The 21,905-nt window shown below is 45.9% G+C and overlaps 3 protein-coding genes across 3 annotated transcripts; 2 read left to right on the forward strand and 1 right to left on the reverse strand.

Moving 5' to 3' along the window:
• Positions 1–3,560: 3,560 nt before the first annotated feature.
• On the forward strand, positions 3,561–6,609 carry LOC138196984 (TLC domain-containing protein 3A-like). The gene is made up of 5 exons (XM_069147407.1): positions 3,561–3,796; positions 4,447–4,530; positions 4,692–4,902; positions 4,995–5,090; positions 5,663–6,609. Exons 1-5 carry the CDS (start codon positions 3,675–3,677, stop codon positions 5,930–5,932), a joined length of 783 nt encoding a protein of 260 aa, XP_069003508.1. The 5' UTR covers positions 3,561–3,674; the 3' UTR covers positions 5,933–6,609.
• A 7-nt stretch (positions 6,610–6,616) lies between these two features.
• gemin4 (gem (nuclear organelle) associated protein 4) lies at positions 6,617–14,377 on the reverse strand. The gene is made up of 6 exons (XM_069147406.1): positions 14,192–14,377; positions 11,682–13,673; positions 9,863–10,019; positions 8,771–9,041; positions 7,502–8,203; positions 6,617–7,182 (listed from the first exon to the last, which is right to left on the reverse strand). The coding sequence occupies exons 1-6, from the start codon at positions 14,241–14,243 to the stop codon at positions 6,961–6,963; spliced, it is 3,396 nt and encodes a 1,131-aa protein (XP_069003507.1). The 5' UTR covers positions 14,244–14,377; the 3' UTR covers positions 6,617–6,960.
• A 455-nt stretch (positions 14,378–14,832) lies between these two features.
• On the forward strand, positions 14,833–20,564 carry LOC138196985 (tapasin-like). The gene is made up of 8 exons (XM_069147408.1): positions 14,833–14,919; positions 15,092–15,268; positions 15,341–15,616; positions 16,214–16,543; positions 17,812–18,159; positions 18,264–18,356; positions 18,543–18,562; positions 18,681–20,564. The coding sequence occupies exons 1-8, from the start codon at positions 14,874–14,876 to the stop codon at positions 18,693–18,695; spliced, it is 1,305 nt and encodes a 434-aa protein (XP_069003509.1). The 5' UTR covers positions 14,833–14,873; the 3' UTR covers positions 18,696–20,564.
• Positions 20,565–21,905: the final 1,341 nt, after the last annotated feature.

A 21,905-nucleotide genomic window follows, 5' to 3' on the forward strand; every position in this document is an offset into this window, starting at 1 on the left:
ATAAAAGCTGAAATGACAGTAAGAGAAATAGCATGAAATGAAAGCTAGAGTAAAAATAAAATAGATTAAAAAACAAAAACACGAATATGAACGAAGACAATGAAATGGAATAAAGATGAAAACTAAGACAGTCGAGAATTTTTAAGAGTGAAATCAGAGCTAGAATAAAAGATTAAACTAGATAAGGGGAATAATAATATGTAGCAGTAATAAGATATTACAATGTAAGTAAAATAAATCAAATGAAAATATGTCTATAATTCTAATTAAAAGCTGAGGATGTATAGCTTAAGTTTACATTTAAAAATGTCAACACTTCAGATTCAGACTGCGTCATGCAGAGTTCTCGGTGGGAAAAAATGAAAACAAGGTTCAATAACCCATAAAAACATCATTGACTGAAACGTGTATGAGAGGACGGTGACTGAACTGTTGGCTGTTACAAACTTCCTGAAAGAAGTTTTAGAGTGGAGGAAGCTTTAAATAACTTTGGTATAAAAAGTAAAAGTATAAAAAAACCACCAAAAAATATACCTTTTACTTCAAGTAAAAGTACACAGTGTGAAACAAACGTGCCCTTTCAAATGATTTTACCGTTCATCTTGTATATTATTGATGTATTATCAAAAATGAGTGTGAATGCGTAAGTTGTGTTTTAATGTTGTAGAACTGAGATGACAAAAATTGTAATTACTTTATATAAGAGTGCCGCAAAGGAATCAGAGAACACGGTGTGAGGCTATTTCAACCTGGAGTCGGTTTCTCAAAATGAGTGTTCGCATCTTGAAACTAAAGAGAAGACGACAGACGTCTGCACTCGCATCAGAAACGGTCAAACCTGACTTTGAAAAAATGACTTAAACAAGTTGACCTGCGTTAAAAGCAGGTCTGAACGTCCCTGAAGAACTTTCTTTAAAACGTTTCAGAGGAAATGAGATTTTAAGAGTTTTCCCTGAACAGCGCTTCATGTTTTATGACTGCAGCAGTCAGATTGAGAGGTGAAAGGACGACACTGCAACCACCGGCAGACACTGTAAATGTGTTTTAACCTGCAGGAATCTGACGTTATTCATCTCAACCTTCTCCCCCCGGTTTCACCCTGCAGCGACATACACCAATTTATTTTGATAGATTGCTCAGTGATCATTGTGGAAGTGGACCTGGCCTACTTTCTGCTGCTCCATTATCCGTGCGTGGCCTATTTCTGTGTGTGTGGGGGGGGGGGGGGTCACACCGGGAGGACTCGTCTGGTCCGATATCTCAACTAAAAATCACGCACGTGGGAGCCGGTTCAGCCGTTCGTGCAGTGAATGGAGCCGACGTGCATGAAGGTTGATGTTCAGGGAGGAACATCCATCGTATCATCAGACTGATGGATCGGTGACATGTTCCTGTGATTAGTTTAATGTGAGGGTTAAACAGGAACACTGTGTTCAGGCGTTCGTTTCTTGTTTCAGTCCTCATTGTTCGACCAAAGAAAACCTGAAAACTTTAAATACGATGAACCTTTGCTCAGCAGTGGCCACACGCCTGGCATAACTCACATCTTAGCAGAGGTCATTCAGTCCAAACACACTCCGTAATCCTCTATTCACAAACCTTTTGTACTAATTTTCATGAAGGTTTCCTGGAAACAATTATACTTTGGTGTGACTTCTCCGGAAGAGGGGATTTCCTTGAGAGAAAAGCTCAGTTTAAACTTAAGTACATTTTTATGACAAACTTGTTGATTGCAAACTATAAATATGTTAAACAGTGGGATTTGTTAGTAAATTATTTTTTAATATTTTTGTATATTTTTAAAATAAGAATGTAAAAAATGTAGGAAAAAAAATGTAAATCAACTCATTTTAAATCCAATAATCACCCAGCTGGATGCCTGGAAACCATCCAGCTGCTGTGGGTTCAGTCGGAGTCATTTTATTGGCCAAAGCTGCTTCTCAGGAACTTCTGTGAACTTTGAAACTAATCCTGAGGCCCGGCACGGCCTCGACACATGTGCAGGAAAAACTGCATATTCAGTTCACAGACAGGCAGGAAGTAAATACAGAAGTGGAGTCACAGAGGAAACTTGCTGAGAGATTTCAGACTCGTGTTTCAACCAACAACTGTGGAATGATTTCCCAAGAATTATTTATATAAATCAAAAACACAGAACCTTTTATTTCGTCAGTTATTTTAAGCAGTACAAAGACTGTGGACAGTCTCGACAGACAGTCGTCCTGGTGCTGTCCACCTCCATCTTCTTCAGTCAGGAGGAGTGGAGGTCCGGCTCAGGCTGCCTCGAACCCCCTACCTGCCAGCAAACCATGGTCCTGTTACCATGGAAACAAGTTCGCCAAACACATGATCAATCACTGGTGTCTGATGTTTTTCTTGGTGCTCAGTTTGTGTCCAGCGGCCGGAGGGCAGTGGTCCCAGATTTATGTCTGTGTTTGTACATTCGCTCATTTGGTGGCCTGATGTTCCCAGAGGTTTCCAATCTGAGGTTCAGCACCATGCAGAGGGGTCACAAGATAAATATGACGGGTCACATTTAAGTGGATAAATGAGAAGAACAAATATTAACATGTGATGTGTTTATTTTTGTCAACTTTTTAAACCAAAAAGAAAATGCGTGTTACGTAATCTCTAGTTAGCGACACAGTTGAAGATATGACCTTTGTTTCCCCCTTAAAGCTGCAATAAACAACCAGACAAGCAACTCTGTGTGCTGCAGAAGGAGTCACCCACAAACAGTCGTCACCCGACTCCACAGTTCTTCTACGCTCTGCACTCTGTTTGGGCTCATTTGGTTTTGTTGTTGTTTGTTGTTTTGGTTCACTGTGTTTACTCCTATCAGCCCTGTTTTCAGCAGCAGCAGAAGGTGGGAGAGCCTCTGCAGTGGGTATTTATGTCAAAAAGAAAGAAAATATGTGGAGACAATGTTATTTAGTTGCATTGTTCAAAGCCACCGTGAGTTTCTTTGTCCTTTATTAACCCAAATCAATAAGTTCTTCCATCTATCAGCTTGTCTTGTGTCTGTCGCTGGCTTCTGCATTTTAATCATTTTACTGTACAAAATGTTTCATGACGGGTTTAAATCATTCAGATTGTGAGTTATTTTCCATGTTTCTGTTAAAACTAAATCCTATTTCATGAAGGATGATCATGCTCACCACCGTTAGGTTTCTCCATGTTTAAATCACCCAGATGTGTGTGTGAACTTATTAGTGAGTCACGTGCAGTGTAACGATCTTAAAACTTCTCCTGAAGAATTCACATAAATCATTTAGAAACATTTCTTTTAATAAATACCAGTTTGTTTGATGAAGATATTCCAATAAGTGTTACGGTAACATAATTCGTACTTTATAGTCATCGTTATTGCACGGAAACAACTTGAGATCAATATCAGCTTTATTTTGAAAGGTTTCTGTTTACTTCTCGCGTTCATCATGAAGAGGTTGTCCGAGGTCAAAGGTTCCTATTGGTTCACAGAGCTTCTCTTTCGGCCAATAAAATCCCTCTCAATGAAAGCTGACGGGGAAGTTCCCCGAAACGAGCCGTCGAGCTGCTCCTTGTTGTTACCGGAGACACGTGACGGCTGTTTGTCCCGCGGACCGTCGTTGATCTCCATTTGCGCGTCGAGGCGGTGAAGCGGCTCCGGGAGGAGGACGAGGTCGACGGGCACCATGTTCACCGCCTTGGTCGGCGGAGCTGTGGTGTTTCCAGGGCTTTTCTGCAGCTTCAGGAAAGTCTTGAGATCCGTTTCTCCCCGGTGGAGCGACGCCGACGTGGTTTCTGTCAGTGCGAGGTCAGCCGACACGTCACGGGTTCATAACCCTCCTGCTGTCCTCGGGGCGAAATGACCCGCAGCTGTTCAACCGACCTCTACTTTATTTCTTTGTTTCTGTATTGTTTTGGGATCATTCTTTAAAGAAACCCTCACAGCCTCCTTGTCACCAATGATCCCAGAAAGATATGAGAATAAACTAGAAGTTGGTTGAACACCGCTGCGGGTCATTTTGACCCGAGGACAACACGAGGTGAACACATGCGGCGGTTTAATGCTGCCTCGTTTTTATCTGTGAGTTTACAAACGTTGTGAAAATCTATTTGCTAAGTTCAATATCCCGTTCACTCCATTATCTTCCTCCAAACCTTCAAGGAAGGCGACAATGAGCTTCATGAAACAATTGAAAAAGTTGGATTTTTTTTTTTTTTTTTTACACAAACATGTGATCATATGTAAGCTGAAGACACCAAATAACATCTGAGAAGGTCAAGTGTTGAAGTAATAATTATTATGTATTTATCGGTGCCCATTCACAAGGCATCAAAGAAGTGGGATGTATTTCAATGGAGTCTGGCGACATCTCTATGAACGATGTGTAGTCGGTTGATTTCAGTGTAATTTGTGTTCATTACAAACTACGATCAGTTCTGCTGACTGTGTGTTTTCAGACTGATGTCTGCCGTCCATGCATCTCTGGCTACAGCAGCTGGAGTCACAGTGGTGTCCTCCTGCAGGGATGTCATGACTGACAGGTGGGAAAGTCCGTTTTATCACGATGAAGAACATTCACAAAGAACTAAGAATAGTGCAATCAGTGAACGAGCTCATGCATCATTTCTCTGAAGCCATTGTGGGTAAACAACCCGGCGTATGTTAATCCAGTGGACTTACTGACTGTCTCACTTGTCCGCAGCCACTGGCTGGTCAACGGCTTCGCTCTGTTCGGCGCGCCGTACATGGCCTTTGACGTCTACGCCATGTACCTGTGCCACTACCTCGCTCAGAGGGAACGAGGCGGTCCCGGCGGTCACTCTCTGTCGACCCTGAGAGCGTTCCTCCTCAAGGACTGGATGCTGGTCCTCCATCACGTGGCCCTGCTCTTCGTCTTCCTGCCCATCACTCTGGTGCGAGCCGGCAGGAGTCGCTGCCGTGATCGTAGCGTGTTTTCCACGCGTGACGAATGGCTGGCTGACGACTGTTTGTTTGATTTTTTCAGTTCTTCAGAAGAGGGCTGGGGGATTTCTTCATCGGCTGTCTGTTCACCACAGAGTTAAGCACTCCCTTCGTCTCCATAGGAAAGATTCTCATTCAGGTAAAACCACTCGGACAGCGTCACTATTTATCTGGTTCATGTTTATTTATTTATTTATTTATTATTTTGAATGTTTATTTTCCTGCCGAGTGTCACTGTGTGTTCATCAAACCATGTGATCATGCTGGAGTCAATAAAACTGTCTGAAATCAGGATTCAGAGAAGCGACGTGGACGGGTCCGCCCCCCCGAAACATCCAACCGTGAGCTGTCCTCAGTCCGCCCGCACAGAAAGAAGAAACTGTAAAAATGAAACCACCGAGGTTTTATTGAGTCGGATCCAGTCTGTAATCGCAGCTGGTTTCACAGACCAAAGTTTACGCTGAGTCACTGTTCACACAAGGTCAGAAGGAAGGAGAGCCAGAGATCAGGACCACATCTGTCTCAGGGACACTTTCACACGTGTTGCTTTTTTGTTTTTTTTTGTCATTTCCTGTCAACAGATTTTCAATCACTGTTGTTTTGGGAAATTGGGAAATACAGCAGAACAATTTATTTCATGTATTACACAATGTGTCTCACTCCTCTCTCCTCTCCCCCCCACCCCTCTCCACCCCCCTCCCCTCCACCCAGCTGGGCTTCGACAAAACCCGGCTGCACTGGATCAACGGCGTGGCCGTCCTCCTGACCTTCTTCACGTGTCGCATCCTGCTCTTCCCCTTCATGTACTGGATGTACGGCCGGCAGTTCGGGATTCCTCTGCACAGCGTGCCTTTTCACCTGCCCCTGCAGTGCAACGTGGGTAATGCGGTGCTCCTGGCTCCTCAGGTCTACTGGTTCCTGCTGCTGCTGAGGAAAGCCAAGAGACTGTACCTGAGACACAGGAGAGGGAGGAGCGACTGAGACAAGCCGAGGACGGACCGAGCCGTCTCCAGAAATAACGCGAGACTCTTGAGGCCACGGATCAAGTATGAGGGCCACTGTTAGAGGAAAAAACTAAAGATTCAAATCCATTATCTGTACCTGCTTCATCCCTAACAGGGTGAGAGCAGTGCTGACCACTGCGCCGCTCCAGTTTAACAATAGATTCCTCATTTATTGAGAAAAAGTTCTTTATTCTGAGCAAAAAGTCTGAATATTGAAGATTTTGGGTAAAAAGTATTTTTTTTTGTCAAATTGAGGATTGTTATTGATGAAAGTCGAGCTTCTGTTGACTAATCGGCTTCGTTGTGTTCCCGCCACGAACCTTCGACATTGTTAAAGTTTCACCTCTTCTTCCCTCGCTGGTTTTTTTCCCGACCTTTGGCTCTGACACCGTTGATCTGAAGCCTCAGCAGCTCCGTGTTCGTTGTGCACTAAATCATTTGAGTGTGAACGTTTCCTTCTTCGGGATGCGTTTGTCAGCTGTAAACGCCTGAAATATGTTGAGCTGTTAATCTGAACTCAAAAGAATATTTTATTTGTATAAATGAAACTCTTCTTTTAAATGGATAAAAAAAATAATGTAATTAAATTGCAAATGTGGTCTCAGGTTTAAATGATAGTGGGAATAAATATTATTAAGGCAGCACACGAAGACATTCGCTGTGAAATATGAGACTTTTATTCAAGCAGATTTGTAATTCATCACTTTGTATTAATTCCCACATTTAACTGAGTGCAGTGTGGCTCTTGTTTTATCAGCAAACGTGCTCAGAGTTTTGACCATCTGGGAACTCGGTGTGGAGTGGAAAACACATGACAGATGTGTGTGTGCGTGCGTGCGTGCGTGTGTGTGTGTGTGTGTGTGCGCGTGTGTGTGTGTGCGTGCGTGCGTGTGTGTGTGCGTGTGTGTGTGTGTGTGTGCGTGTGTGTGTGTGTGTGTGTGCGCGTGTGTGTGTGTGCGTGCGTGCGTGTGTGTGTGCGTGTGTGTGTGTGCGCGTGTGTGTGCGTCAGGCTGCTGACGACACGAGCTGAGCGATCTTCTGCTGCAGCACGGCCTTCATCTCCGGGTTCTCGAGGTTGTCTGTGATGGTGGAGAAGAAGTGACGGGTGTTGTCGCTCTCCAGCGCGCTGCAGCTGTCCGGGAACGCCGCCATGACGGCCTCGTAGTGACTGAGGATCTCCAGACTGGACAGGAACAGAGGCTCACACTGACCCCCGGGCTTCATCACCTGGGAGAGGGGAAATGGATCCAGATTTAGGAGGTTTGAAAGTATTAAAGGAACTTTTTTTTTACCATCAAAATATCTAAATGTACCAGTCAATCACTTTAAATCAGGTTTTTTTTTAGTGAGTTCTTGTGGTGTTGGTGACATAAAATAACCCCGGCTCGATGACCTGGAGCTGGGGTCATTATTTAACAACAACAGACACCGCCATCATGGAAACGTCCAGTTCGACTGTGCGGTTAGTCAGAGTTAATTAACACCTTCCAGCCAATCACAATCCAAAAGTCTCCGTTGCCGTGGCATCACTGTGAATAGTTCCTACCTGGATGTGTTGAACGTGGCAGAAGAGCTGACTGAGAACGAAGAGGACTTCCTGGCTGGGAGCGGCCTCCACCTCCACCTCCTCCTCCGGTTGGGCTTTCAGAGGAGAGTCTCCTGCTTTCTGAGGATCTGTGGACATTTGAGCAGCTTTGATTGAAGGGGGAGGACTGGAGTCGGTGGACGCCGGTGTCTTCGAGACTGTCGAAGCTCCGGGTGACGGAAGGGGCAGCTTGGCTCTCACCGAGGTCATCAGCTCCCTCACGGCGTGGGCGTACAGCCGGCCCACGTGGGCCCAGCCGCCTGCCGACAGCCAGTGGGAGCAGCTGGAGCCGCAGAGCAGCTGAAGGACTCGGAGCAGCAGGACGGACAGACGCAGCTCACAGGAGAACCTCCTCAGGTCCAGGAGGGGCAGATAGTCCACGTACTCCAGAGAGAAAGGGACGTGGAGGCGGCCCGAGGTGATCAGCTCCCTCAGGCCCCTCAGCAGCCGGCTCCACTGGGAGACGGAGCACCAGGGCAGCGTCTGGGTCAGAGCCACCAGCAGACCTTTGCTGAACATGTTGACGTGGTCCGGCCTCCGCTGGTCCAGAGAGAGGCAGGACAGCATGGTGGACTGCAGGGAGTCGGATATGGAGCAGCACTCCATCCAGGCCAGGAGGCCGGTGCCCTGTCCGTACTGAGGCAGATCCAAACCTGACCAGTCCTGCAGAGGGGGCACAAACACACAAGTAGCACCATCAAACCATCGATCCATCGGGTCTCCACTTTCATCATCTTAAACTATTAAACATTAGTTTATTGCATTTCTACTAAATACAGCACACAGGAGACCAAAGCTGACACAAGTAGTTTACATTCACCAAATATGGTCAACCACTTCCTGCTCACAGCACCACCTGTGGCCCAGGAGATGTAGAAACCCAGCAGGGCTGAAACTAACATTTATTTGTAATTTTCATTTAAAAGTTTTAAAAGTGAAAAACAACAACAGAGGTAAAAAAAAAAAAAAAATGCCGTTCACAATCTCAGTCAGCACAAAGTGACATCTTCAACTTCCCGTCTAAAACCGAAATCTGTTCAGCTTTCTGTCGTGACGAAGGACAGCAGCGAAACTTCTTACTGAAGAAGCCTAAACCAGACAACGGTTGATATTTTGGATCCAAAAAAACAAACAACTGCGACAATTAATTGATGATCAAAACAGCTGTTGATTACGTTTGAGTCAACTAATCGACCAATCGCTGCAGGAGAAACATTCAACTTCTGGTACCTGTTCAGGTAGATCGCACACAGCCAGCAGAGACGAGGGCGCCTCGTTTTTGAAGTGCTGCCCCCACACGGGCTTCAGGTGGAACCGGACGGTCCAGTCCAGCTGCTCCACCTTGTTGTAGAGCCAGAACAGAGCTCTGGACCAGCGGCTCGGCACCGCCGCCACCTCCGCGCCCACCGCCTGCCCCACGGTGTCCAGCACCGCCTCCAGCAGCTCCCGGGTGTCCGTGGACCAGTGGTGCACAGCGCCCTCTGGTGGCTGCTCCCAGCACCTGGCGGAGATCAGACGGAGTCGTGTTGAAACCAGAGGCAGGTTACAGGGATCACCGCAGTGGGAGAGTTCGGGTTCAAACGAACGGACTCGGACCCGGTTTCCATCTGGATGAATCAACCCAGACACGTCCGACCTGGCGAGGTCGGATCACGAGGGTCCAGCAAAAGTACAGGTGGAAACGCACTCAGGACGCACTGAGATCCCGCCTGTCCCGCCTGTCCGGTCTGGGCCGGGCCGCCGCCGACTCAGCTGACGTCCTCTGAATATCAATACATCTCTGATCACTCCTGTTCGGTGTGTTACCGGCACGTGACAGCAGGTTCCTGAGTTATTTGTCGTTTTCACCTGAAGATCTCTGCCTGCTCCTCTTTTCTATTTATTCCATTTCCTGTGATTCTGCTGAGAGGCTGAACTGCAGCTGACTGACAGCAGGAGAAACTTACTGCAGACAGCTGATTAGTGAATTAAAGCACACGTGACGCTCGTGTCACCAAAGCCTCCACTAAATGTATCTTATATTCTTGCATCTGTATATTCTCGTGTAATGTCCGACCCGCAGCTGAGAGAGGCCCCGCCCCCTTTGATCCAGGAACAATTCATAAATCTGACCTGACTCATTGGGGGTCAGATGTTCAGGTTCCTGCTCTTGTGCTCATCTGCTGGTATATTTTCGTGACGTGATCATTTGCAGACAGAACCGGAAAGTGAGATTTAACCTCAGGTGGTCAGCCGGGACCGCGTCGACTCGGCCTGAAGCCGGCCACGAGTGATCCGACCTCGCCAGGAGGCTCGCGTCCGGACGGGGCTCCGAGAACTGACCTGAGAGCCTGGTCGTGCAGCTGGGCCAGGACGTAGAGGAGGGGGAAGGGAGAGCAGCGCAGCAGCCAGCGGGGAGAGGACGCTGCGTCCCGGGCGTCCACGGACAGGGCGGCGTGGAGGAGCTTCAGACTGAACTCTGCATCACCGGAGCCGACAGCTGGACGGAGACACGGAGACACGGAGACACGGAGAGCAGTATTCACCACAACATCCAAAACCCTTTCTGAGATGAAGATGAGGAGACATTTGACACTCCACCACATTTAGTTCCCAACTGGAAAAAAAAAAAAAGGACTATTCCTAATAAACCGTGATGTGTTATTACAGGTGAAGCTCCCAGCGGTGTATAAAAGCCCGTGTTTAAACATCAGTGATGCTTACAAGTTAATGACTCTCAAATAGACTTCTTCTGCACACTGAGCAGTATTTCTAATACTCTTACTTCAGCACGAGTATCAGAAGGAGTCGTTTTTATCCACAAATACCTGATGTCAGCTTGTTTTTCCTGCCGTCATCAAAGTCAAAATAAGTACAGGTTTTTCATGTCCAATCATATTTCTGTTTCAACATTCGATACGTCCTCTTAGGTCTATTTTCAATTAAATATGAGTTTACATGATTTGCAAATTATTGCATTCTGTTTTTAACCTTTTTTTTTACACAGCGTCCCAACTTTTGTGGAAACGGGGTTGTAAGTAAGAAACACGAGTTACACAGTTGAAGAAAACACAACTAAGCCGAGTTTGTAGTCGTCTACGTTTTCCTGTTCAGTGTTGCAGCTAAACTTTGATTCATTTATAGTTTGACACGGGTTCTGCTTTTATATCCAGTCTACGGTTCTGACCGGAGATGCAAGCTGTGGATGAAGCTCGGGTTCTTTGGTTTCTGTGAACAGATTCATCCCCAGCAGCACGGAGAGCTCTCTGTGCTGCGGTATAAATAAACAGATAAAGTGTGGGAGAGGCTTCCATCGCCAAAACATCCATCGCCATGGATACCGCTCGAAGCGTTAATCGCCTGACGGTGATATTGTGCCGTTTGACGGTAAACGTGGCGGCCGGAGCGGCTTGGTAAAGTAACCACGCAGAAACACGACTTATCTATTTTGTTTCGTGACGAACACTCGGGAAGCGGCCGGCGGATCTCGGAGGGGTTTCGCTTTGTTCGAGGCTCATTTGTCCAGATGGTTAAAACAAAAAAGACACGCGCAGTTAAATCTGTCGACGAATGTGGACGATACATTACTGCAGCGTGATAACTGAGGCGCAGCACCCACATGTTATTCCACAGTCTCTACTCCACTGCAGCTTCTCAAAGATTTGTTTTACCAGTGTTTGGAGCTTATAATTTTAATGGCAGACAGTTTTTAGACATTTAAAAAAAATATATATATATATCATAATGATAATGATTCAAAAAAGATGCCAAAACAAAGTGTTTTTGTTAAATAACTTCACGCTGCTACAGACCAGAGAAAACCCTGAATACTGATCAATATTAGACTTTTGATCTATTTTATGGCAGCTCTATTGTCACTGGTGAGAGAGAGTGTGTGTGTGTGTGTGTGTGTGTGTGTGTGTGTGTGTGTGTCAAACTTATGAGGTCCTTCGTAGACTGCTGAGGTAAAAAAAACTTCTAAGTGAGTGCAGGACATTTATGTTGTAGAACAAATAAACTGATTGTTCTCAACACTGTGACAACTTATTTAAAAAAAAGAAAATCAGAGGCACCGGACGATGAACGTCTTTCTCACTCTGTTGCTCTAAATGAAGTTTGGTTACTCAGCGGATGAAGAGGTGCAGCCGGGCAGGAGACTCACCCTGTGCCGAGAGGTTGGGGAGGACGAAGGTGTTCACGACCTCCTGAGGCGCCACAAAGCTTCGTCTCGCGTCTTCTCCCTCGGCCACCGCGTCCGGTGTCATCAGGAGACCCAGGAACACCAGGAGCTGCTCTTTTTCACCGGCCGACAGCGATTTGGTGGCGATCATCTCCCGTAAACACCCGCAGAGCAGACTGCCTGCGCTCCCGTCGTCCAGACTCTCCTCTTCGTCTCCTCTTCGTCGCTGACGTCGCAGTCCGGGCAGCTGCTGCAGGATCTTGGCCATGAGGGAGAAAGCTCCTTTGTTGAACACCGCCGAATGGCAGCAGGACCTCAGAGCAGCCTCGGGGTTCTGGAAGGCCACCCTCGCCACTAAAGACACCGCCGTGTTCAGGTTGCCCTGCGCCGCCGCTCCTCCTCCTACTTGGATGATGCAGTTGAAGGCCATGTTGAGCTCCTGTTCGAAGCCGTCGGTCACAGCGGAGGGAACGGAGCCCGCAAAGAGCCCCCTGCTGGACGATCTCAGCACGGCGGCCAGCACTTTGTTCTTGTCCTCTAAGGAAAGCGCGGAGAAAATATCCGCGACGACCTTCATCAGCTTCCTGCACCGGCTCACGTCTGCGCTGCCGCTGCAGAGTTTGCTCATGAGGGTGGAGGAGAGGCTGACGACGGTGTCGGGCTGCCGGAAGGCCGCCGGGTTCTTCTCCAGGCAGTCCAGCCAGGTCTCGTCACGGGCTGCCCACGACGTCTCGCCGGCAAACAACGCGGCGAACTTCTCGTAGTCCTCCAGCTGGTGACCGATGACGGTGGCGGCGACCTTCGCGTTCACCTCGGGGTTGCTTTTGACGGCGGGGAGAGACAGCGACTTCAGCAGACCTCGGAGTGTGTTCTTCTCCGTCTTTCCGTCGGTCATCTCGGGTCGGTCCAGAGCCGCAACGACTCTCTGGACGCTTTGTTCCAGCTGGAAAGCGGAGTAACCGGGAGCGGAGCTGGCGGCCGCGTTCAGGATCCCGCTGTTTCTCCAGAACTGTGCGAGTTCGGTTACGACCTTCAAAGCTTCACTCAGCTTCGTGCTGCTGGGCCGAAATCGAGACGGAGTGCGAGAAGCACGCAAGTTCCTCTGAGCCTCCTGGATAAGTTCGGGGCTCAGATCCTCCGGATTCTTTCCTCTGCTGCTGACGGCTCTAAACAGGATGTCCATCTTCTCTCTGACAGGAAGAAGGACTTCCTGGTCTATCAGGAAGGACGTGTAAAGAGCATCGAGGGCGACAGTCAGGGCCTGGAAGCACAGGTCCGCTGAGGACACCTCATCTTTCATGTCTTTAAGTGCATGAAGGAGAATGTGCAGAACATCGGCGTTTGGCAGCGATGCTGCTAAATCTGTGGAGTCCAGCTTCAACCTCTTGGCCGCCTGAGGAGACACGCCGGGAGACATCGAGGAGAGACGAGCGAACTGGTCGGCGAACGCGGTCTCGATACTCTCCGCCGCCCGTCCAGCTCCGCCTTTCCACAGCTCCCACCACACCTCCAGGAGCAGTCGCACGTCGTCCTCCTTCCTGGGACTGATCCTCACGTGCTCCGTCAGCCTCTCCAGCTCTGTGCAGATTTCAGATTGAGGCAGAGAAAGGAGAAAACTGGCATAAATGTGCGCCGCCGCTGTTGACTTGACCAGCTCCAGCAGGACGACGTGGTTGACCTCCGGGAGGCCGTTCTGGAGGGAGAAGAAAGGGTTCTCCCTCCACGCCGTCTCCACATCCTCTCCGGCCTCTCCGCTCAGCAGCTTCAACCACACGACACAAACCGTCTTCTTTTTCCAGCTGGCGGCTGTCGGGTCGGGTCGACCCCCGAGGTCGTCGTGTCCGCGGATTTCTCCGAGGGCCTCCAGGACCGGCTGACCCACTCGGCTCCAGTCAGCCTTCTGAATGGAGGACAGCGACGAGGGGAGACACAGCTTATCGGCCAGGAGGAAAGATCCCTGGAGGACGGCCGACTCTGGAAGCACAAGACGGGAAACCCCAAAACTGAAATCACAGATAAGCCAGCCAGCTGATTCTGATGATGACTTCTGATCCTCCTACAGACACACGGCAGGACAATCATTTTCATTTCAATGAATGTGAAGGTTTTTGTCCTGATTAATCACCAAGTCTATAAAACACCAGACAAATCAGTGAATAAGAACAACTCGCTGCTATCAAGACATCTGGTTGAACATCGTTTGTTGACACTGTGTGTCGGGTCCAAGATGACTCTTTGGATTCAGCACAGGAGGAACTGACTTTTCTTCCATTAAATGTCTGTTTGGTGCGTTTTTGTTTTCTGTTTTCGTTTTTGTCTGCTTCACCAACAATCAGCAAAATAAATCTGTTTTGAGTAACTGTGTCGTAAAAGAAGCCGACTTCAGTCTTCTTTCTTAGTTTATACAACATTACTGGTCCTTCGTAAAGAAAAAGACTCTTGAACTAAAGACCAACATGTTTTACAAACAGGAAGTGAGGAGGTCTGGTTACCTTTGTTCATCATCAGCGTCATCGCTGGTTGTCCGTCCGGCTTCCCATTCATCTCAACAGTCCACTACAACCTAATACTTCAGAATAAACTGCGGAGAAGCTTATGGAGCAGATAAAAGTCTGTCGGTCTGAGAAGCTTGTCGCAACTTTTCAGCTGCATGTCACACATTTCGTGTAACGCGCTTCCGCAGTTCCGCATCAGCGAGTCACCTGACAAAGAGAGCCCCGCTGCTCTCGTCAGCTCTTCACAGCGCCACCGCAGGACGGATCCAGTACTGCACGTTCATTGGCGTAAAACTATAACTATAACCGAAAGCGATTTAAAACAAAAAGTTCGTTAAATGTTTTTTGGCGCTGCAGTGAGGGAAAGTGCTTTATCATTGGATTCCTAATTTAACATGGTATAGGTACATTGAAGAGATAGCCCACACTAAGACCGACTGAACAATATGTAGGACACAGACACGTCATTGTTAAAATACAGCAATTAAGGAAAACATATTTTAAACATGTCGAAATATTCTGTCAGTTTAATTTGATAATGCGTCTACTCATGTCAGCTGCATGCAAAGCAGGTTGGGTTTTTTTTTCCTGTGAAGTGAAAGTGAAAGTATCCTGAACAGCTTCGGTGTGCTGCTCGAGCAACAAGGAGAAACACAGCGGAGCACACTAATGAACCATCATGTGTTTAATGTTAAAGATACTGGTGTACTTGTACCTCTATACAGGTAAGTTACTGTTTAAAGCTTCGTTGCAGGTTGTGTTGTTTTTGTAGCTTCCGTGTGGTGAGTATAAACTCATGGAGACAGCAAGAATAACATGACTGCTTCCTACTAACTGTTGACAGACTACTGATTCAGTGTGTGTGTGTGTGTGTGTGTGTGTGTGTGTGTGATCCAGGTGTGCTCTGTGCCCATCAGATCCCTTGGCTGCCCTGTAGGTTCACTGATGAACACGTGTTTGTAAATGAGGAGGGACACACAGAGACACAACACATCCACAGAGATGCTATGCTGCAGTTTGGTCAAACAGGAGACGCTCCTGTCAATCCTGACGCCATCACGTTCCTGCTCACCGGTAAGTTACTTCAGCCCACTGACAGAGAAGACTGAAATCTACTCTATTCTATTGTACTTCATTCTGTTGCAGGATCTAAGTTGGACCTGCGACGGTACGTGGAGGCGGTGAATGCAGATCAGCTGGAGTGTGAAATACGCAGGTACAGTACAGAGGGCCTCTTCATCCGCTGGCCTGTCCAGGCGCCCCAGGACTACAACCACTGGTTCAGCTGCACCCTCAGACACAGCGAAGGCCTTTTCACCGTCACCGCCTTCCTCAGACACCCGTCTGACCAACATCCCCCAGGAGAGCAGGACTACCGCAGCTGGCCTGCCATCGCAGACAGAGAGACTCTTACTACAACAGGTAAACACAATTATCGTAGATTTTTTTAATTACTATATATATATATACACACATATATATGTATGTATTCATGTAGGTATGTATGTATTTATTTATTCTAGGTTAACCCATATAGCGCCTAAGACCTGGGCTATATGATGAAATGTCACCAGGCCAGAGTGAAATCTGAAAAACTCCAGATCTCAGATTATACTTCCATCTAATGAAAACTACAAATTAGAGAGTAAATAAAAGCCTTATACCGACACCAAATAATGACAGTGATGTTTTTGAACCTGTTTTAAAACATCTCAACTGCAACTGTACCAAATTTGATGCTACATAAATGAAGCACAACAAGGCTACATCCATTTCATACACTTGGTAACATCCATTTGTGTTTTTAGTTGGGATATGAACTGTTCCCAGTTTAGAGGCATCCAGGGTGGAAGGGGCTGAGTAGTTTTGATAATAATGAACATCATGGGACGCTTTTATTCTGAAATCTGAGCAAAAAGGCAAAGCAACAGCTCAAGTTGTGAGGTGTCAGACAGTGAGCACAACCCAATCTACCCCACATGTAACACAAGCTTGTCTTTGTCCCAACTCTTTCCATAGTTGCCATGGTCATCAAAACACAGTCTCCTGCAGTAAAAGCTGGCCTGGGGTCCCAAATGAAGCTCCACTGCCAGTTTGGTATCGACCACAGGGGACCAAACGTCACCGTGGAGTGGCACTGGCAACAGCGTGGAGAGAGGAAGAAACTCTTTGGCCATACCAGCCGCTCGGGGAAGACGGAGGGGACCGGAGTAGGGCTGAAGGCCCTCGCAGGAGGAGACGCCTCCTACACCCTCCCCTTCACCAAGATGAGCAGTGAAGGAACCTACATTTGTTCGGTGGCAGTGAATCCGCTGTTCGTGAGTCTGGACATAAATCTGCACGTCGAAGGTGAGAAAAAGATCAGAGGGGTCATAGGTCATGGCAGAAAATACTAGTTCACAGTGTTCATGCTGTCTGATATTTTTAGCTGTTTGTCTGGATTCAAGGTCCACTTACTAGCTTTTTAGGAGCTTTCACCTGATAATGGTATTAATCAGTGGAAGAAATTGAATTAGCTGTCATGGACAAAAAGGATCTTTTTTTTTTCAAACTACAGAGAAGACTAAACCTTTGAACATTTGGCTGCTTTGGGAGTTGTAGTTAACCTCTTTCTCTAAAACTTCACAAACGTAAGCTTGTACCTCTGATTCTACTGAAGAAGCAGTTCATTTTTAAGGAAGTTGTTGAGTATTTGGTTGATGATGGAACTGGATATTATTCAAGCCGACCCAAGCCACACGTTGGTGCTCTAACTGTGGCTCCCCCAACATTTCTTATCACAGCAAAACGTGAAATAGCCACACTTTGGCCTATCTGAGCGTGACAGTTACACGTTTTGAAAGCGTAAAACTTACACACGCGTGGATATCATGTGACCCGGGATCATGTGACCAAGGTTTTGGCGGTATTAGTCGCGGACTGCCACGCGGTGCGGTAAGGCTCGAATCCAGGAAGTGACAACGGTATTGTTGAGTTGTTTTTTGTTTCCTAACGCCAACCATGTGTTTTAGCTATAAGTTTTATTTTTTTGCAGATCACAAGGCATTTTCATCCACTACAGGAAAATGTGTAACTGTCACACCATGACAGGCCAAAGCGTGTCTATTTCACGTTTTGCCGTGATACCGGGTTGGATAAATTGGTCTTTAACTTCTGGAAGTACTGGCCCAAAATAGCTCCGCCCACTTTGCAACCCAATTGGTTTGAGTTCCCAAGTCAGAGGACAGAAATGTTTATGTATTATTTATGTTTTATTTATTACTATGTGTTATTGTCTGTTATGCAGCAAAAGACTATCCAACATTCATTGTATCGAAGATGATATATGTTTTTATAAATAACAAATGCAAGAGAAAAGGTTATATGTAAAATATAGCACCCAAAAAAATTCTCTGTTGGTCCTTTTTAAGTGACTTCACAGACACCTGCAGGTTTGTTAAATAATGTGGGAGCTGAGATCAGATCTCAACACGAAGGAACATTTATGGACCATTTCTTACTGATGTGAATGAGAGATTATAAAATTGATGTGTTTGAAAGCAGAATTTGACTCTCTTGGACAAACCAGCCCAGTGACCGTAGTCAAAGTTTCCTTTTACTTTCCCTCCTCTCCTCAGAGCCTCCTCGTGTCTCCCTCAACGTGGGGCCCACTCTCTCGCTGCAGGAGGGCGAGGAGCAGAAGGTGGTTTGTGAGGCGCAGGGTTACTACCCTCTGGATGTGGAGTTTGTTTGGTCGAAGCAGGACCCGGCGGCGTCGGGCCAGAGGGTCGGCGCTCCTCTGCCCGAGAATCTCGAGAACATCTTGCTGTCCAGCCACAAACACAACCGGGACAAAACGTACACGGTGTTGGCTTTCTTCTACCTCCAGGCTTCGCTCAGGGACTCGGGCAGACAGTTTACATGCAGCGTCTCCCATCAGTCCCTGAGAATGCCCATCAGGAAGAGCTTCATCCTGAATATTGAAGGTGAGAAGGATCGGTACAAAGTCCCAGAAACTAAACTGCAGTACTGTGAGCTACCACCAAGTGGCAGCAGAGGTAAATATCTGTTGTGTGTTTCCTGAGTTCAGATCCAGTCAGCTGGATGTTTTACCTCACCGGTGGCTTCACTGTTGTCGCACTGCTGGCCTTCTTGTTTGTGATGCTGCGCTACCTGTACTCAGGTGAGTTTAGAGGCCGTCATTAAACTGGCTGCTAAACCAACAGTAACCATCTTCCAATATGACAGACGATCAGATGTGTTTTGGTGGCAGTGACATAAAACCATATGCAGGCTACTGTATTAATATCACTGTGACACGTGAACTGTTGATGTCCACGAGAGTAATTATTATTTATTTTCTTTGTAGCAAGACAGCGGTCAGTGCGGGTAAGCTGATATGAAAATCAAATTATCTTTGATTAAATAATCTCCATCAATACAAACTAGTGTTTAACCTGTGTTTGTTTACATCTGCATGTGTGTGTTTTGTGTGTCTGTCCTGCAGAGGAAACCATACTGAGCAGCTTTGATGGCCTGAGAAGAACATCAGGAGCCCCAGTGAAGAACATCAGGAGCCCCAGTGAAGGTGGACAGTCTCCTCCCCGCTCAGTCATTTCTTTAATTTAGAACATGTTTGATGTTGGAATTTAGTTTTGGGGTGAATTTGGGTGTCTGTGAAGCTGATTGTCTTTTTTCATGTTCCACTAATTTTGATTTAATTTAAAAACTGGAAATGGCTGATAATGCAGCAATTGCAGATATCTATTAGTGTTTTTGACCACCAGGAGTGCTATGGAGCAATGCTTTTGCTGCACCTGCATACAACATGATGCTCATTCCTGATCTGCAGGGGGCGGTGTTGCACAAACAATCAATGCAGAACTCCAACGAAAAGCAAAAGATTGTGAGCAAGCGAACAAAGCAGGAATCGACTTTGGCATTTTCTTATGAGTACATAAATACATTCAACACGTTATTAGACCTCACAGATACATCAGACCGGCACATCTAGTAACTCCGGCTTGCAACCGTAGACTATATATAAAAGTGGACGTAGCTTCCGGCTGAGGCCGATGGATGCATTAACCTACAATAGACTCCCATTCAACTTTAATAAAATTTCTTCATGACGTATCTCGGTTTCGTTTGCTAAAGTTTCTCCTTCTTAATAGTTTATTGTCCGTCCAGCTGAAAATAATCCCTCATTAATTATAAAATAAGCTTCAAAAGGTGTGTTTTGGGGGCGTGTCTGTTTGATTGACAGGCCTGTAGTTCAGTCAGGTTACATCTATCGGTGGGCGGGATGTAGTATCGCCGGGTTTCCAATCAGATCAGTCAGATCCACCGCTCCTCCCCCCAGCTCGTCCAAATATGGTCACTTCCTGCTCCAAACCACTCTGAACTAGCAAGATGGCGCCGGACAAAATCAGAACTCGAGGCTTCATAACGGCCGTTCACAAACCAACGGGTGATGTCACTGCTGGTCGCCGCTTGCTTGCAACACGTTTGTTCCCTCTTCTGGTAGAAAACAAGTGAAACTCGTCATAGATTTGAATGTTAAAAAACCAGTGCAAAACCAAAATATTAGAAAACTACCCAGTTAAATTGATTAGTAAGTAAATATATGTCCACTGTTCCAGCTGTAGAAGACGCTGGATATATCTTAAACTTTAATTTGATCCCTGTTCAGTCGCAACCCTTCCAGCATCAAGCTACAACCTCACTCAGGTGCCAAAGGTGTCCAAACTAGACATCTACTTTTACCTTACTGGGTCTCCAGTTCAGCAAATTACCAGTAAAATATTTAACTTTTCAGTCCTGCTCTATAAATAGTGAGCCAACATTTACTCTGACAGCTGACTGAGCTACACTATAACTCAGAGTTTCCCTTCATATAGCTTGGAGCCATGACGTCTTCTTATCAGGATCTATTTTAGGACACGGCAGTGGAACAAATCAGAGATCAAAGTTTTTGGTGCAACCAGCTACAAAACAACTCCTCAACATTTAGTTATTTATTTAAACCGGTTAGTTTAAATTAGAAGTTTGGAGAAAAGTCTCAACTTCCTGTTTATACGGTTGCTGTCGGTGCAGTTTGAGGGGCCGTTATCTCCCAGAAAGGAACATGATGATGGAGAATGTGTTTTGGTTAGAAGCATTGAATATCACGAGAATATTACACATGTATTTATTTGAAACTCGAACATTGTTTATCGTACTGGATACCTTTAACTAAATGTATCTGAAGGTTCTGCATTCATTGATTGAGCTCAATAATGTAATACCATGTTTTGCAATAATTAAGTCAATTTGAGAAGTTGTTTGATTATCAAATGGTTTTTAGACTATTTTGGCAGCATATGAGTGAATAATAAAAGTTTTTTTGGGAGGGGGAAATTGTCTTATTTCAATTCAATTCAATTTTATTTATATAGCGCCAAATCACAACACAGGTTATTTCATGGCACTTAACACATTAAAGTCCTTACAGCAAGACTTTACAATATTATACAGAGAAACCCAACAATTCAACAATTCCCACATAAGCTAGGAGGGGAAAAAAAACTCCTCTTTAAGGGATTTCCTGTCTAAAATGTCTTTTCTTTCTTTTTTTTTAATTCCCTTGCAGCTCTGTGTCCATATTTAACAAAGCACGAAGTAAAATTTTGGACTTTAAATGAAAGATAAGAATCCTTCACTTGAACTTCTCATTACCCAAATACTGAAACCGGTTTATCAAACTTCCTTTGACATCAAATGCTCTTAAATGTAAGAAAGCCTCAGAGTTGCTGCTTTCTTGAAGCTTTTTTTTTTTTTTTACATCAAAACATATTTCATGAGGTCATTATACAACTTTTTTTCTTGTTAAACCTCAGGTCAAAACAAGATTACAGCTATAGCTGACATCAGGGTCTCAAAAGGCCAAAACGATAAACAAAACTCCCATTCTAACTAGAAAAGAAAAGTTCAGCCGGCCTATGGAAATAAACAAAACAGAAAAACAAATTCTGAGCTCCCTACCTAGCCACAAAACAGGAGAAAACAGGAAGTACCAAAATAACTGGCAGAGCACCCCTACAACAGCTTCACCAAAAACAACAGCTTCACCAAAAACAACAGCTCTGTTGTCGATGCCCCAGGTACGGCAGTAGCAACTCTCAGCGGCAGCAGCAGCAACATGCAAGGAGAAAATCAGAAGAGAGAAGAGTAGCACAGGATCTGGGGTTGATATGCAGCTCCACTGATCAATTGAGGACTCCCAGGTGTGGGTGTTTCTGCAATCAGGACGGGGCATGGCAGACCTGAAACACAAACACACAGCTCTCTTCTAAAAAGAGGCATAATGAAGTCAGGGGGCGTAACAGCATCTTTGAACATTAGGGCATCTTTAGGTGTATTTCTTGAAACTTTTGCCTCCTGTCTTTTACATCCACTCTCAACTCTGCAGCAAAAAGTGAAATCAAAGCTTCTTGTAAAACTTGTTGACGTCTCAAAATCCTCTGCTTTCAAATGATATTCTCTCAACAGACTTTTACTTGGACCAGATGTGTTTACATGTTTTAATATCCCGGTGTGGAACAAAGATTTAATACACTCTCACACATGGGTACATTTGTCACTGTTGGTACTGAATTAGAGGTTGCCAAGGATCCAGCCTGCTGTTTGAGGATTTAAAGTTTGGTTTTCAGGTTAGAGTTAGATAAAGGCTAGGCTAATGGGCGAGGAAATG

Source organism: Embiotoca jacksoni, unplaced genomic scaffold (genome assembly GCF_022577435.1).
Source record: "Embiotoca jacksoni isolate LCO1_2020_lvr unplaced genomic scaffold, fEmbJac1.0.p SCAF_14, whole genome shotgun sequence".
Classification (NCBI taxonomy): Eukaryota; Metazoa; Chordata; class Actinopteri; family Embiotocidae; genus Embiotoca; species Embiotoca jacksoni.